The sequence below is a fragment of the Ranitomeya variabilis genome, chromosome 3 (genome assembly GCF_051348905.1).
Source record: "Ranitomeya variabilis isolate aRanVar5 chromosome 3, aRanVar5.hap1, whole genome shotgun sequence".
In the NCBI taxonomy this organism is placed as follows: Eukaryota; Metazoa; Chordata; class Amphibia; order Anura; family Dendrobatidae; genus Ranitomeya; species Ranitomeya variabilis.
The window spans coordinates 647795192-647810468 of record NC_135234.1 but is presented as its reverse complement, the minus strand read 5'-3'; the positions used below and the strand labels follow the sequence as shown (position 1 = coordinate 647810468).

Here is a 15277-nt window from a genome sequence, read left to right as displayed (position 1 = left end):
CTACAACGTCACGAATCGTGCCGTCGTAGCGATAAAAATGCCACTGTGTGACGGTACCCTGAGCTTACCTCACCAGCCATTTTGGGGGTGACAGGTTCCCTTTAAGCAGCGTTTTTCCTGCCAAGAGAAACGTTATTAAAGGACAAATGCAGTAAATACGGGCCATGCTCTAACAGCTTGCTCACACATTTTACATCGATGAAAAATAAAAATGCAGCATTTTACTGTACTGGCAAAGTGAATGACATTTCTGAAATCTCACGCTGCTTATTTCTTATGTAGATTTGAGCAGTTTCATATTTGCAGAATGTCAATTCTTCCAAGAGTTTTTGCAGCGTTTTTCACCAATTCATATGAATAGGGGAAAAAAATGCATTGAAAGCCTAAGTGACAACTAGCGAACGATGAAAAAGTACAAACAGAAAATAGAAGAACTAATATCTGCAACATTACTGTACAAACTCATAACCCAGACCAGAAACAAGAAGGGCTTAGGGTAAGGTACCGACATGTGCTCGCTCAGCAATCACCTCCGCTTCCTCCCCAGCCGAGAGGATCTGTAGAGATGATGAAATCAGCATTCCCAAATTGCATCAGCTGAATAAAGTCTGCACAGAAATGTCCGACTAACGCTAAATTCCAACTGTAAGAGGTGATCTGGAAAACAGACATTCTAAAATGCTATTTTCTGCTGATTCTTTAGGAAACAGCTGATAAGAAGATGCAAAAAGCTACCGACAAGAAAGAAAACCTCAACTAAGCGCAAAACATCTTAACATATTTTACTTAAAACAGGAAAATAAATAAACGCAAAGTGCTACATTGTTAGATAAAAGAACTTGCACAACCAGGTCAGAACAGATAGTTAGAGTATGTGCACACGCAGGAAAAGAGGTGCAGACTTTTCTGCACAAAATCCGCAGCCGCGGATTTACCGCGGGTTTTCTGCGGATTTTGTGCGGAATTGATGCGGATTTTCTGCGGTTTTTGCCACTGCGGATTTCTATAATGGAGGGGTGCAGAAAGACTGCAGATCTGCACAAAAGTAGTGACATGCACTTTGAAATCTGCAGCAAATCCGCACTGATTTTTCCGCACCATCTGCACATCTTTTTTTTTTTTCCCATTGAACAACATTATACTGTACATCACAGTGCGGATCTGCAGCGTTTCTGCGTGGAAAAATCCGCTGTGGATCCACAACAAATCCGCATCGTGTGCACATAGCCTTAGACTCCAATGTGACCAATCAGAAAGAAGCACAACCATCCACAATGCCACAAAACTGAGGACATATTAGTCCAATAAGAAGTTGGCCATGGACAATAGATCACCTGGGCTGCACTTCTGGGTAGCATCGCAAACTAATAAACAGCAAAGCATGGAAAAATAAAGAAAAGGGGAAAAACAAACCCTCTGTTGCATAAGGGCGCTTTCACATTGCGTTCCGGCACCCGTTCGGTGGCCCCATCTGGACTGACATCCGAACCCCCTGCAAAACGGGATTTGGACATATGTGTCGATGGGGCTGTAATGATGCCGACAGTGAACGTGCGCTCCGCCGTGCATCGTTTTCAGTCGTATATGTCTATTGGAGTTGGACACTCAGAAGCAGTCTACTATGTCTGAGAGTCCCCCTCCAGTAGGCGCATACCCCCCAAAACAATGCACGTCAGAGCGCCCCTTCATTCAGCTGGCACTGAAGTCTATGGCCCAGTCGGCGCATATGTCTGAATCAAGTTTTACGGTGGGGTGGGGGGTTCGGACGTAAGCACCAACGGGACCCATGAACGTGTAACTAAACACAATGTGAGGACACCCTAACTGCAGCCGACTTCTGCCTAAATTCTTGCATAAAATGAACATTTTTGCTCAACTGAACTTTTGTCATTTTTACGCCAGTCACTGCAAACTCTTACAACTTTCTGTAAAGCGGGCAGAACTCGAGGGTAGAGGAATAGCCAATCACATTCAGCGAATTCATAATTTACATCATAAATGTACTCTAGTACATTCCTTGTGAAGGAAGGCATGTGCTGAAAAATGTGCCAAATTCATTAAATAGCATTTGAAAGGAGTTGAACAGGTTTGAGATGAAAGTCTACAGTAACTTTGGGCGACTACAGACTTTTGAGCCCTCAAGCTATGTGCATACGTTGCGGTTTTTGCTGCGGATCCACAGCAGATCCACAGCGGATCAGCAGCAGCTTTCCATGCATTTACAGTACAATAAGACCACAGAAAAAGAGACGATGATCAAAAGGTCAGTTTTCATCAAAAAAATCTATATAAACTTTATTAAATCACAAAGTTTAAAACACATATCACCAATTAGGGAAGAAGGTGAAATAGAACAGCCTGTTCACATTGTGTAGTACATAGTAAGAGATGCCATCGTCTGGACCCACGGTTTACTTAGGTGATATAACAATCGGGTAATGCTGAAAAAATATATATACTGCTCATAGCCACAATTATCGATTGTTTAACCCAAAGTGCAACCTATCAGTGTAATACACACAATTGCATAGCCTTAATCATTTGCCACGTGATATACTATCTCCAGATATCACAGCTCAAGCACTATCCCTACGTTCACATTTGCGGTGTGCGCCGCAGCGTCGGGCGCCGCAGCGTCGCCGCATGCGTCATGCGCCCCTATATTTAACATGGGGGCGCATGGACATGCGTCGCACTTGCGTTTTGCGCCGCATGCGTCCCTGCGGCGCCCGCGTCTGGGCGCAGAGGACGCAGCAAGTTGCATTTTTGCTGCGTCCAAAAACAATGAAAAAAAGGACGCGTGCATGCGTTTTGCTGCGTTTTGGTTTGCGTTGTGCGTTGCGGCGCCGACGCTGCGGCGCACAACGCAAATGTGAACGTACCATGACAGGTATCACATCCCTATATATTTCTCTCTCTTACAGGGGTTATTGTGGTGGAGGGAGAGGGAGAGGGAGAGACACATGCAGTACAGACCAAAAGTTTGGACACACCTTCTCATTTAAAGATTTTTCTGTATTTTCATGACTATGTAAACTGTACATTCACACTGAAGGCATCAAAACTATGAATTCACACATGTGGAATTATATACTTAAAAAAGTGTGAAACAACTGAAAATATGTCTTATATTCTAGGTTCTTCAAAGTAGCCACCTTTTGCTTTGATGACTGCTTTGCACACTCTTGGCATTCTCTTGATGAGCTTCAAGAGGTAGTCACCGGGAATAGTTTTCACTTCACAGGTGTGCCCTGTCAGGTTTAATAATTAAATTAATTAATTGCCTTATAAATGGGGTTGGGACCATCAGTTGTGTTGTGCAGAAGTCTGGTGGATACACAGCTGATAGTCCTACTGAATAGACTGTTAGAATTTGTATTATGGCAAGAAAAAAGTAGCTAAGTAAAGAAAAACGAGTGGCCATCATAACTTTAAGAAATGAAGGTCAGTCAGTCCGCAAAAATTGGGGAAACTTTGAAAGTGTCCCCAAGTGCAGTTGCAAAAACCATAAAGCGCTACAGAGAAACTGGCTCACATGAGGACCGCCCCAGGAAAGGAAGACCAAGAGTCACCTCTGCTTCTGAGGATAAGTTTATCCAAGTCACCAGCCTCAGAAATCTGTCTGCACACGTTTTCAGGTTTTTTTTACTGCATGTCTGCTGTTCTTTTCCACAGAGCAGAAACTGTTGAAGATGAAAGCTAGCATACACCAACCTAACTTAGGTCCAAAGGATTTTGGCTTCACTTCGCTGAGTGTGGCCCTGAGGCCGGGGTCACACTTGCGAGTTCAATGCGAGAATCTCACACGAGTCTCTCGCCTCCAGTCCCGGCACTGCTGCCGGCACTCGGGGCCAGAGCATTCAGCTGCATAGCAATACATGCAGCCGCACACTCCGGTCCCGAGTGCCGGTGGCAGTGCCGGGTATTGATTCGAGAGACTCGGGCAAGTTTCTCACATTGAACTCGCAAGTGTGACCCCGGCCTAACAGACAGAAAAGGAATCCTGTGCAAGCAGAATATATGGGCTCTTTGCAGTCCAATAGCTCATCATAACACACAATTCCTCCTGCTTTGTAGGCGATTGGGTCCCAAAGAAGTGAGGGGACCACTATTATATGTCCACCCTGCCCCAACCGAACATATATGGGTATGTTCCCATGATTCAGAACTAGAGGCGTATGTTCGCTGCTTCCAAAGTGCTGCCTTCCATTGAATGCAGGTAAATCCACACGTGTCCACTGAACCGTTTTGGTTTACCGCATTCAATACATTCTATGGATTACATTTCTGTGGTGAAGACCAGCGTCTCCGTGAGAGAAATTGACATGCTGCGGTCCTGAAAGACACACTGCACGTCAGTGCCTGCAAGCGGCTATGGAAGCACAGTGCACATGGGTTTTCTAGAAATCCCATCCACTATGCTGTAACATCTGGCCGCTGCATAAATACGCAACGTCAAAACCTGCAGCAATTCCTCATCACGTACCCCAAGAGCACTTACAGCAATCATTAACCGGCCTTTGTGTCTAGGCAGCAGAATCACAGACCCATCTTGAAAATGACGTTTGTACTACTCATCCTCACTGTTACATTGTGCATATAGTCGTCTGTGAAACTATTCGATTCAATTTTTTTTTTTTTTTAGTATTTTTTTACAAAATTGCAGATTAATAAGTCAGTTGTTTAATGTTGAAAGCGCACATGATTTACGTGCTGACCAATCACAGAACGCCTGCATGTAACACGCCGCCATTGATGGCTACTTATTGACAGGACGGCTCTACAAACAAGGCACGTTCCAACAGAAGCAAATCCTTTTATTTGAGCCATCACAGAGTTCAAGTCCAAAGAATAATAGGGAATTGTGGGTTTACTTCTTCAGCTCAATGACTTGGTGCAATGTCTGCTCCGCTATTTCCCCCTCCCTCCCAGGGCTCATGTACTAACAATCAAGGTCCAGCGCCTTTAGATAATAAGAAAACACACACTCGGAGCCGTCTGCACTGGGGCCGGCCAGCTGTGGCCGCTGGAAAATGACTTTTATGCAAGAGATGTGCAGACACACACACAGCTGCAAGGTACAAAGCCAACAAAATTGGGCTATAAAGTCAGCGGAGCGTGCCGTGTCTCTGAAGAGATCATAATAAAGCCATTTCCAGCCACTTACTCCAACACATAACACTATGCCAATTCTGCTTCTAGTATGATCATTATTAACCCTTATACCGACGGCGGGCTAACTCAACACAGCACGCTATGGAGGGGACACTATGTGGGGGAAATGTTAATTAAGACCTTCATCATCACATGCAACCTATTCATCCTGCTCGTTGCACTCTGTGCCTGCTCCATTACTGGACAGACATCCCACTGTAGGTTCACCTATGAAACACTACAAAGAGGTCGTGCCATATACTGTCATGCGGCAAGGAGCTCAGGAGCATGGGGACTCCAGGATTCCTTCATCATCAGATGCAACCTATTCATCCCGCTCGATGTACTCTGTGCCTGCTCCATTGCTGGACAGACATCCCACTGTTGGTTCAGCTATGAAATGCAACAAAGAGGTCGTGCCATATACTGTCATGCGGATAGGAGCTCAGGAGCATGGGGACTCCAGGATTCCTTCATCATCACATGCAACCTATTCATCCCGCTCAATGTACTCTGTGCCTGCTCCATTACTGGACAGACATCCCACTGTAGGTTCAGCTATGAAACACTACAAAGAGGTCATGCCATATACTGTCATGCGGGTAGGAGCTCAGGATCATGGGGACTCCAGGATTCCGGGAACGCAAAGGGTGAATTCTGCAGCAAACGGTGATTGTGAAGTCCGAGACGCAGATTCATTTCCCCTATGGATTTTCACAGCAAAATATGGATGAAATCTCCTAAAATGTCATCCACGTGGTGATATGCACCAGCTTTATTGATTGTAAATCGGTGGTAGAAAACCAGCTCTGTGTGAGTTTACCCCTAGGTCGTCTACACAATTCATGAATTTGAAGTGGATTTTGCACAGCGAATCTGCAGCAAAACTTACATTTGTTCTGTTAAACTGAAATTTGCAGAAAGAAGTGTCGTATAAGTTGCTGGTCCGATTTTAGGGTATGTGCACACATTGCGGATTTTGCTGAGGATTCACAGCAGTTTTCCATGAGTTTACAGTACCATGTAAATCTATGGAAAACAAAATCCGCAGTGCACATGCTGCAGAAAAAAAACGCACGGAAACGTAGTGTTTATTCCGCATCATGTCAATTCTTTGTGCGGATTCCGCAGCGGTTTACACCTGCTCCATAATAGGAATCTGCAGGTGTAAAACCGCAGGTGGAATCCGCAAAAAAATAGCAGTAAATCCAAGGTAATTCCGCAGGAAATCCGCAGTGCGGTTTACCTGCGGATTTACCAAACTCAGTCAGGAAAAATCCGCTGAGTAATCCACAGTGTGTGCACATAGCCTTAGGCTGCAGATGTGCTGTACTGTATATAATCTGCATTTACCCTGTGGATATAGTTGTGGAAATAGGCTAAGCACACGTCAGTATTTTCTCTCATCCGGAAGAATTGTGACAATTATGTGTCTATGGGCTTGATGATAGTGTGAGCAGATTTTCTCATAAGTGGAGAAAATTCGGACTGCACTTAGATGACACCCAAGTGCAGTACAATGTTTTGCACGCTATCACTGACTTGCATGGCTGCATGCGATCAGAATATCAGATGCAAATCCTGCATGCTACGATTTTTGAATTGTACACTCTGTGCAAGGAGAAAAAAAAATTGGACATGTGCACAGCCCCACAGAATAAAATCGGCATGAGTGTGAACTGATGTTTTGTCAGGTCGCACTCGGGACCAAAAATATGATTGTCTGCACGAGCCCTTAAAAGGGGTTGTCCAGATAAAACCGATAAGTCTGCAGACACTGTGTGTTACCTCAGACTTATGAATCCCCCCCAGCGCACGCACTCTCCCTTTGCATTACAAAGTATTTAAATTGCACAGATGTCTGCAGAATAAGGGTAAGTTCACACAGAGCATTTTTGTTGCTTTTTTTTCTGCAGCAAAACCTGATCTTCTTGGCAGGAAAGAAGCGGTGTCAAAAACGCAGGTTTAGGCGCGTTTTTGGTGCATGTTTTTTTTCTCTTTGTCCATACTAATGTCCTTGGATTTTCAGCAGCAAATAATGATACCTGCGTCTTTGCTGCATTTTTTTCAACACTCATTCAAGTCAATGGGTGAAAAAACGAACCAAAAACACTAAAAGAAGTGACATGATCTATGTCCAAAAAACACAGCAAAGCACAAAATACTGATCACATAAAAAAACAATGTGTGTGCATGAGATTTCTGAAATCTGATAGGCTTTGCTGGTACTGTAAAAAGCAGCTGAATATTAGCATAAAAAAAACGCAGTAAAAACGCCCTGTGTGGACTTACCCTAATGCAAAAGGTGAAATGCGTGCTAGCCTGCCCCAATTTTACATTGATAACGTAACGTGGGAACATACCCCTACAGGTTTCATCGCTTCCTTTTGTGACTGGTACATTTACCCAAGGACCCTAAGAAAATGTGAACACAATATTTTTTTCTTTTTTTTAGGGGGAAGACTGAAGCATTTGTTTCACCATAATATGGCAGTTTCCCCGATGCTTTTTTGGCCGCCGATGGTATTTATGATTATTTAGCCAGTGTTTTTGGGGTGTCTTTACTGGCCATTTCCAAATGTTTTTTTAATTCCATTCAATGAAGAAAATCGCTAGCGGGTTTTCATGCAAATATACTGACAAAACACTCAAATAAGATGTCCAGGCATCTTTTCAGCCGTCCTATTGACTTTTATTGTACAGCATGGAAAACTTTAAATGCAGAAACCGTCTGAAGAATGGTCAGGTCACTTCTTTTGGCGGCTTGACATTTTTGGAAACCTGAAGCGGTTAAAAGATGCTTAAAGGGAACCTACAAAAAAAAAGGTGCTGTTATGCTGAATTAAACGATAACTGTGGTGAAGAAATCCGTTGTGTGGATTTTGTGCACTTATCGTTTGAAGTTTCCTCATAATCCTAGCTAAGTACATCGGGGTGGGACTGTGGTCTGTGGCAGGGTCTTCGGCTCTGCTACAGCTCCTCCGCTGCTCACGTGGTCTTTATTATCCTCCTGGTTTCAACTTTGCGATGGTTCAATAACGAGCCAAGTTCTCAATCTACCTATGCGGCGTACTGGCGACATGTTCCTGAAGACTGTCAGGTCAACCTGCGCTAGTGCCGCATGTGGCTAAGGCTACTTTCACACTAGCGTCGGGCTCGGCCCGTCGCTGTGCGTCGGGCCGACGTTCCCGACGCTAGCGTTGTCTCCGCCGCACAACGGGGGCAGCGGATGCATTTTTCCAGCGCATCCGCTGCCCCATTGTGAGGTGCGGGGAGGTGGGGGCGGAGTTCCGGCCGCGCATGCGCGGTCGGAAAAGACATTTACGACGGAGCAAAAACGTTGCAAGCAACGTTTTTTGCTCCTGACGGTCCGCCACTGCACGACGCATCCGTCGCACGACGGGTGGCAATCCGTCACAATGCGTCGTCTAATGTAAGTCTATGGGGAAAAAACGCATCCTGCAAACACTTTTGCAGGATGCGTTTTTTCGGCAAAACGACGCATTGTGACGGAATGCAGTTAACGCTAGTGTGAAAGTAGCCTCAGACAGCACGAAGTTCAAACCAGTACGACGATAATGACAACTGAAACAAAGGGGCGGCCATGGGAGAGCCAAAGACCCTACCCACAGACCCGCCTCAAAGCCATGATTACAAACAAAACCTTCAAACCCCGATTACACAAAATCCACACAACGGAAGACAGGTTCCCTGTAAAACCCTGAGCATATGAACGGTAATTCTTCTAAGTGTTTTCTGGGCACTTTTCCTGACGGGTTTCCGATTGGCTTACAAATACTGTGGTAAAACACTGACCAAATACTGAACGTGTGAATGTGGCCTAAGGGTATATTCCAATGGGGCAAAAACGCAGCTTGTTTGCTTTAAGAAAATCCGCTGCACATTACAGCAGCACGGTTGTAAACATAAAGGGAACCTGTAACCCCCAAAATCGAAGGTGAGCTAAGCCCACCGGCATCAGTGGCTTATCTACAGCATTCTGGAATGCTGTAGATAAGCCCCCAAGTATCCTGAAAGATGAGAAAAAGAGGTTATATTATACTCACCTGGGGGGCGGTCCGATCCGACGGGCGTCGAGGTCCGGGGCCTCCCATCTTCATAGGATGACATCCTCTTCTTGTATTTACGCTGCGGCCTCTCTGACCTTTCCCGCAGCGTGAAGACAAGAAAAGGACGTCATCGTAAGAAGATGGGAGGCCCCGGACCGGAACGCGACGCCCATCGGACCGACCACAGGGGGACCGCCCCTAGGCGAGTATAATATAATCTCTTTTTCTCATCTTTCAGGATACATCGGGGGCTTATCTACAGCATTCCAGAATGCTGTAGATAAGCCCCTGATGCCGGTGGGCTTAGCTCACCTTTGATGTTGGGGGTGACAGGTTCCCTTTAAGGTGTAAATTGATATCGCCATTCTCTTTACATTGCGGATTTTCTTGAAATCCCATTCACAGCACGGAAGGCATCTAACTATAGTTCACAATTACCGTATATACTCAAGTATAAGCTGAGAATTTCAGCCCATTTTTTAAGCTGAAATTGCCCCTCGGCTTATACTCGAGTCATTCCCAGGGGTCGGCAGGGGAGGGGAGAGCGGCAGCTGTCTAATAATACTCTCCTGCTGCTGGCGCGGTCCCTGCACATCCCTGGTTCTTCGGGCACTGACAGCTTCTTCCAGTGTTGAGTGGTCACGTGGTACCGCTCATTACAGTAATGAATATGGACACGACTCCACTCCCATAGGGGTGGAGCCGCATATTCGTTACTGTAATGAGCGGTACAGGTGACCGCTCAACACTGGAAGAAGCTGTCAGTGCCCGAAGAACCAGGGACGTGCAGGGACTGCGCCAGGAGCAGGAGAGTATAAAGGGGGCATTGTGCGATATTCACCTGCTGTCGTTCCACCGCCGGGCTCCGTCTTCAGGGTCCTCTGTCTGTGACATTCAGGTCAGAGGGCGCGATGACGTGTCAGTGTGCGCACCGCCCTCTGCCTGAATTGTCACTGCGGAGGGCGCTGAGGAGCAGCGGGCAGCCACAAGAGGTGAGCATGTCATTTTTTTATTTTATTTTTTTTTTTTAATTGCAGCAGCAGATATATTATACAGTTAATATCAGCATAAACTGCATTTTATGGGGCCATGATCTACTTTTATGCAGCAATATATGGGGCAAAGTTCCTATGGAACATCTTATGGGGCAATAATCAACTTTTATGCAGCATTATATGGGGCCATTATTAACCTTTATGCAGGATTATATGGGGCACAATATTCTATGGAATATCTTATGGGGCCATCATTAACCTTTGTACATCATTATATGGGGCATATTTTAATCTGGAGCATCTTATAGGGCCATCATTATCCTTTGTGCAGCATTATATGGGGCATATTTTAATATGGAGCATCTTATGGGGCCCATCATGAACTGTATGGAGCATTATATGGGACTCCTGATTCAATATGGATATTCAAAAACACTTAAACTACTGATGTCTCAATTAATTTTACTTTTATTGGTAACTATTTTTATTTTTGAAATTTACCAGTAGCTGCTGCATTTTCCACCCTAGGCTTAAGCATTAAGTTTTCCCAGTTTTTTTTGTCACAATTAGGGTTCTCAGCTTATACTCGAGTATATACGGTATGTAAAGTATTAATGAAGAACTCCAGATAGTATACTGTAGCATCAAAACGCTATAAAGTTCTTTACAATGGGGTTATCCCCTTTCCCTATCAGAAAAACTCAATAGAAACTGAATCGTCCCTTTAAAATTTGAGGAGTGATGTACTCTTAGGGTATGTGCACACGTTGCGGATTCTGCTGCGGATTTTTCCGCAGCGGAATTGGAAAATCCGCAGTGCAAAACCACTGCGGTTTTCACTGCGGATTTTCCTGCGGTTTCTTCTGCTGGTTTTCAACTGCACTTTCCTATTGGTGCAGGTTGAAAACCGCTGCGGAATCCACAGAAAGAAGTGACATGCTCCTTTTTTTCCGCAGAGAATCCGTGCGGAATTTTCCGCAGCATGTGCACTGCGGTTTTTGTTTTCCATAGGGTAACATTGTACTGTACACCGCATGGAAAACTGCTGCGGATCCGCAGCGTCAAATCCGCTGCGGATCCGCAGCAAAAACCGCATCGTGTGCACGTAGCCTTAAAGTCAACATTTTGGCCATAAACACACACATTTTCCAATTGGGTGAACAACCTAATGCCTAAATGGTTAGGAGACCTTTGCTTAAAAATATATTGGATTTTTCCTATAGGAATCAATTGCCCTAGAGACAAGCTCACTAGTGGGGTCTGGCAGCTATTACCATATCTACATTCCACATTCAGCTGTGTTGAAGAATGATAAGACGCCAACAGTTAAGCTGAACCCTCACAATCAACATTCATGGTCCGAGCCCAAACTAAGGTACGGACCATCCGCAGGTTTCAGTTACACTCTTTCCTGCATTTTTCAGCTTGTTAAAACCTACACATTTTGATTTTTTTTAAACAAGTATTTTTGGTGCTTTTTTACCGTTTTAGTGTATTTTACACTTAGCATTGATATTCATTTAAAGGGTTATCATCAGGTTGACCTCAGGAGCATTGATATTTCAGACAAGTGGCATGGGTATACCACTGGCCCAAAATGTGCGCCCTCCATCCTGCAAGCACAGGCATCTTTCCCTCTGCAGCATCGGAGGACGCGGAGTCACTAAAGCTCGCCAGATCATGTATTCCAGCGAATAAGACGATTTTACATCGGCACTTACAAGATTGTTATCGGAGCATGCTCGTGTGCTAACCGAGGGACTTCGACGTGCTCAAAAAATATTTTAGAGTCCCTACGGCTGCATGTCTCGTGGCTGTCTAGACATAGAGCTGCGGGGGCTCAAACATTTTTGAAACACAAAGAAGTAACTTGGTTAGCACCCGAGCATGCTCAGATAACACCTTATCCGAGCACGTTCGCTCAACACTACTTGTTTAAAGGGAACCTGTCACCTGAATTTGGCGGGACAGGTTTGCGGTCATATGGGCGGGGTTTTCGGGTGTTTCATTCACCCTTTCCTTACCCGCTGGCTGCATGCTGGCCGCAATATTGGCTTGAAGTTCATTCGCTGTCCTCCGTAGTACACGCCTGCGAAAGGCAATCTTGCCTTGGCACGCGCAGTATGCTTTGCCCAACTGCGGGCAAAGCCGAAAAGCATTAGTGCGCATGCGCCGGTTAAATGCCACTGTCAGTGACAGCTGACATGTCCCGGCTTTGATGCGGGCTCACCGCCGGAGCTCTGCATCAAAGAGGGGGATCTGACCTCGGACGTACTATCCCGTCCGAGGTCAGAAAGAGGTTAATGATACTATTTTGGTGCAGATACAGTCTTTAATCACCCAGTATTGCATTTTAATTTAATGTTGCGTTGACCAAAAATACGTAATTCTAGCGTTTTGACTTTTCTTCTTGTTACACCATTTAGCGATTGGTTGTTTTTTTTTTATACCAATAATTGGGCAATTCTGAACGAACCAATACCAAATATGTGTATATTTACATTCTTGTTTTGTTTGTTTTATTCTGAATGGGGCGAAATAGGGGTGATTTGAACTTTTTTTTTTTTTAAAACATGTTTTTTTCACTTTAGGCATCCTTTAATAGCCTCCATGGGAGACTAGAAGCTGCCATAACCCGACCAGCTCTGCTACATACATGCCATAGTCAGATTACCCGTATGTAGCAGAATTGCTGCCTTGCTATGAGCGCCGGCCAAAAAGCTACAAAGGATGAACATGTCAATACGCCTGTTCAGTCTTTTGGAGCTTCTTTTACCGGCTTTCGTTTAAGCTTCTAAAGGGAAAGATTCCGGCTATGAAGGCAACGCAAAAACAAGTGAAAAGATGCCAGAAATTAAGCTTCCGGAAAAAAGAAACAGTCGGTTTCCCGATGTGTTTTCGGCTTGAACATCTTGTTGGAGCAGCCAGCATCTTATAGATGTCATGTGCACATATCTTAAAGGAATTTGAGCTATTTTTTGTCCCCGAAGCATTTTTTGCAGCCTTCTGATTGGATAGTGCCTAGTTTGCCGTGGATTCCATGCGTTTTTTAAAACCTGAAGCGTAAAATAAGAAATGAACATATGAATAGAGATATTACTACAGAAATGAGTAGTAAGAGCCTAATAAATGTCATCTACAGTCAGTGTGTGTGATCGCAGACAGACCCTGGTAGCGCTGAGCCGTCCCCTGCAGAATACAGTGCAGAGTGGGCGTGAAAAGGAAAACTTCAGAGAGTCACACAGCAGCCAATCAGATTCCACCACTCAGTATTAAAGGTCCTTATGACAATGACAAAATGCAAACATTGCAAAAAGAAAGAGTTGTGCACCTGCTGCAAGTAGGTCCCCATGGAACAACAATGCATTTCTATGGCGCCCACATAGCCTGCAGCGGTGTACACAGCACAGATCTCACCAGCTCTTACATATAGATCACCGCTTCCTGCAGAGAGGGCGCCCTAGGGTCGTACACAGCATCACCACAGGCATCTGATATGTGACAGCTGTCCTGACCCCGGACCCTGCAGTGCCGCTCGGTGCCACTCACCTGGGCCAGACGCCGTAACGAGAACGGTAACATGATGCACGGCTGCACAGGAACCGGACCGGGCCTCCCGCACAGCAGAGTTCTGCAGCTGCAGCACAGGGAGCACACGTGTGACAGCGCCTGCGCACTACAAACCTGCCACGCTAGAACGCTGCACAAGTGCGCATGCGCCGCCCGCAGTGCATTCTAGGTGACGGTGGAAGTTGGAGGCGGCAGCTCAGATTAGTAGTTTATGCTGCTTCAGTTCCCACAGTTTGCTCTGTTCCCAAGCACCGAGTGCTGAATGCTGCCCTCATCATGGTTCCCAGCACAAGCAGGGGATAATGATGAGAGTAGTAGTCTGCTCCCACTGTCTTCACCTGTAAAAATGAGCATAAAATACAAAATAAATCCTTATACTCACCTGTTCTAAATGTCCCCCGCTATAATCCATGTGACCAATCATGCAGCGGAGCCGGGGAGAATGACGCCGGCAGCGAGCGGGTCCCGGACCTCTGCTGCTGCTGCTGCTGCGTGTCCTGTCATTGGACCTCTGCTGCTGCTGCTGCGTGTCCTGTCGTTGGACCTCTGCTGCTGCTGCGTGTCCTGTCATTGGACCTCTGCTGCTGCTGCGTGTCCTGTCGTTGGACCTCTGCTGCTGCTGCGTGTCCTGTCATTGGACCTCTGCTGCTGCTGCGTGTCCTGTCGTTTCTGAGGTACGCTCGCTGCAGGCGTCATTCTCCCTGAGCTGAGCATGAGCTATCAAGAGCATTAGGCTACTTTCACAGTTTTAATCTGCAGCGTTTAATCCGCAAACGCAAGGACAAGAAAAACGCAGAAAAGCGCGTATAAACGCAGCGGTTTTTAAGCGCATGCGGTTAACGCATGTGGCTGTAAAACACTGCGTTTACATGCTTTTTTATGCGTTTTTCATGCGTTTGCGTTTTTTGTGCGCATGGTGAAAAATTTTACAGGAGAAAAATCTAGATTACCAGAAACAGCCAATGGGACTACAGAGGGCGTGTATTATGGGATATCTATATATAGGCCCTAGACAGCTGAAATCTTCAGATTTTGCTCCTGTATCCTGTGTCATGATGGATCTTCACATGGATAGCTTTTACTTCAACCTGGATCTAAGCATCAAGCTTTTTCTTGCGTGTGCGTTTGCTTGGGAGCAACACCGAAACCGTGAAAGACAGAGAAGGACACGGCGTAGGCGTTTTTGGCAACACCCCATTATAGAACTACGTGAGAGCCGTGGAGCCTATCACATGCTGTATGGCGAGCTCAATGACAACCCGGACAAATTCCCGGAATATACCTGAATGTCGCAAGACTCTTTCCGGGATTTGCTTGCTCGTGTCCAAGGAGCCATCCGGAGACAGGACACATAGCTCCGTAGAACGATTCCACCAGAGGAACGTCTCCTGGTTAACTTAAGGTACGTAATAATTCTAAACAAATGCTAGTCATAATTATTGCTGGTCTGACATGTATTTTTTGCATTTTTGTAAATTATTTTTTCTT

At 45.5% G+C, this 15277-nt stretch overlaps 1 protein-coding gene across 1 annotated transcript in view; it reads right to left on the bottom strand.

Moving 5' to 3' along the window:
* The window catches only part of SHMT2 (serine hydroxymethyltransferase 2), a 144050-nt gene extending 129988 nt beyond the window's left edge, over positions 1-14062 (bottom strand). The window contains exon 1 of the mRNA XM_077297716.1: positions 13769-14062. Within this exon, the coding sequence (XP_077153831.1) occupies positions 13769-13801 (33 nt within the window). The 5' untranslated portion in view covers positions 13802-14062. The remainder of the gene's footprint in view (positions 1-13768) is intronic.
* Between the last annotated feature and the right edge of the window lie 1215 nt (positions 14063-15277).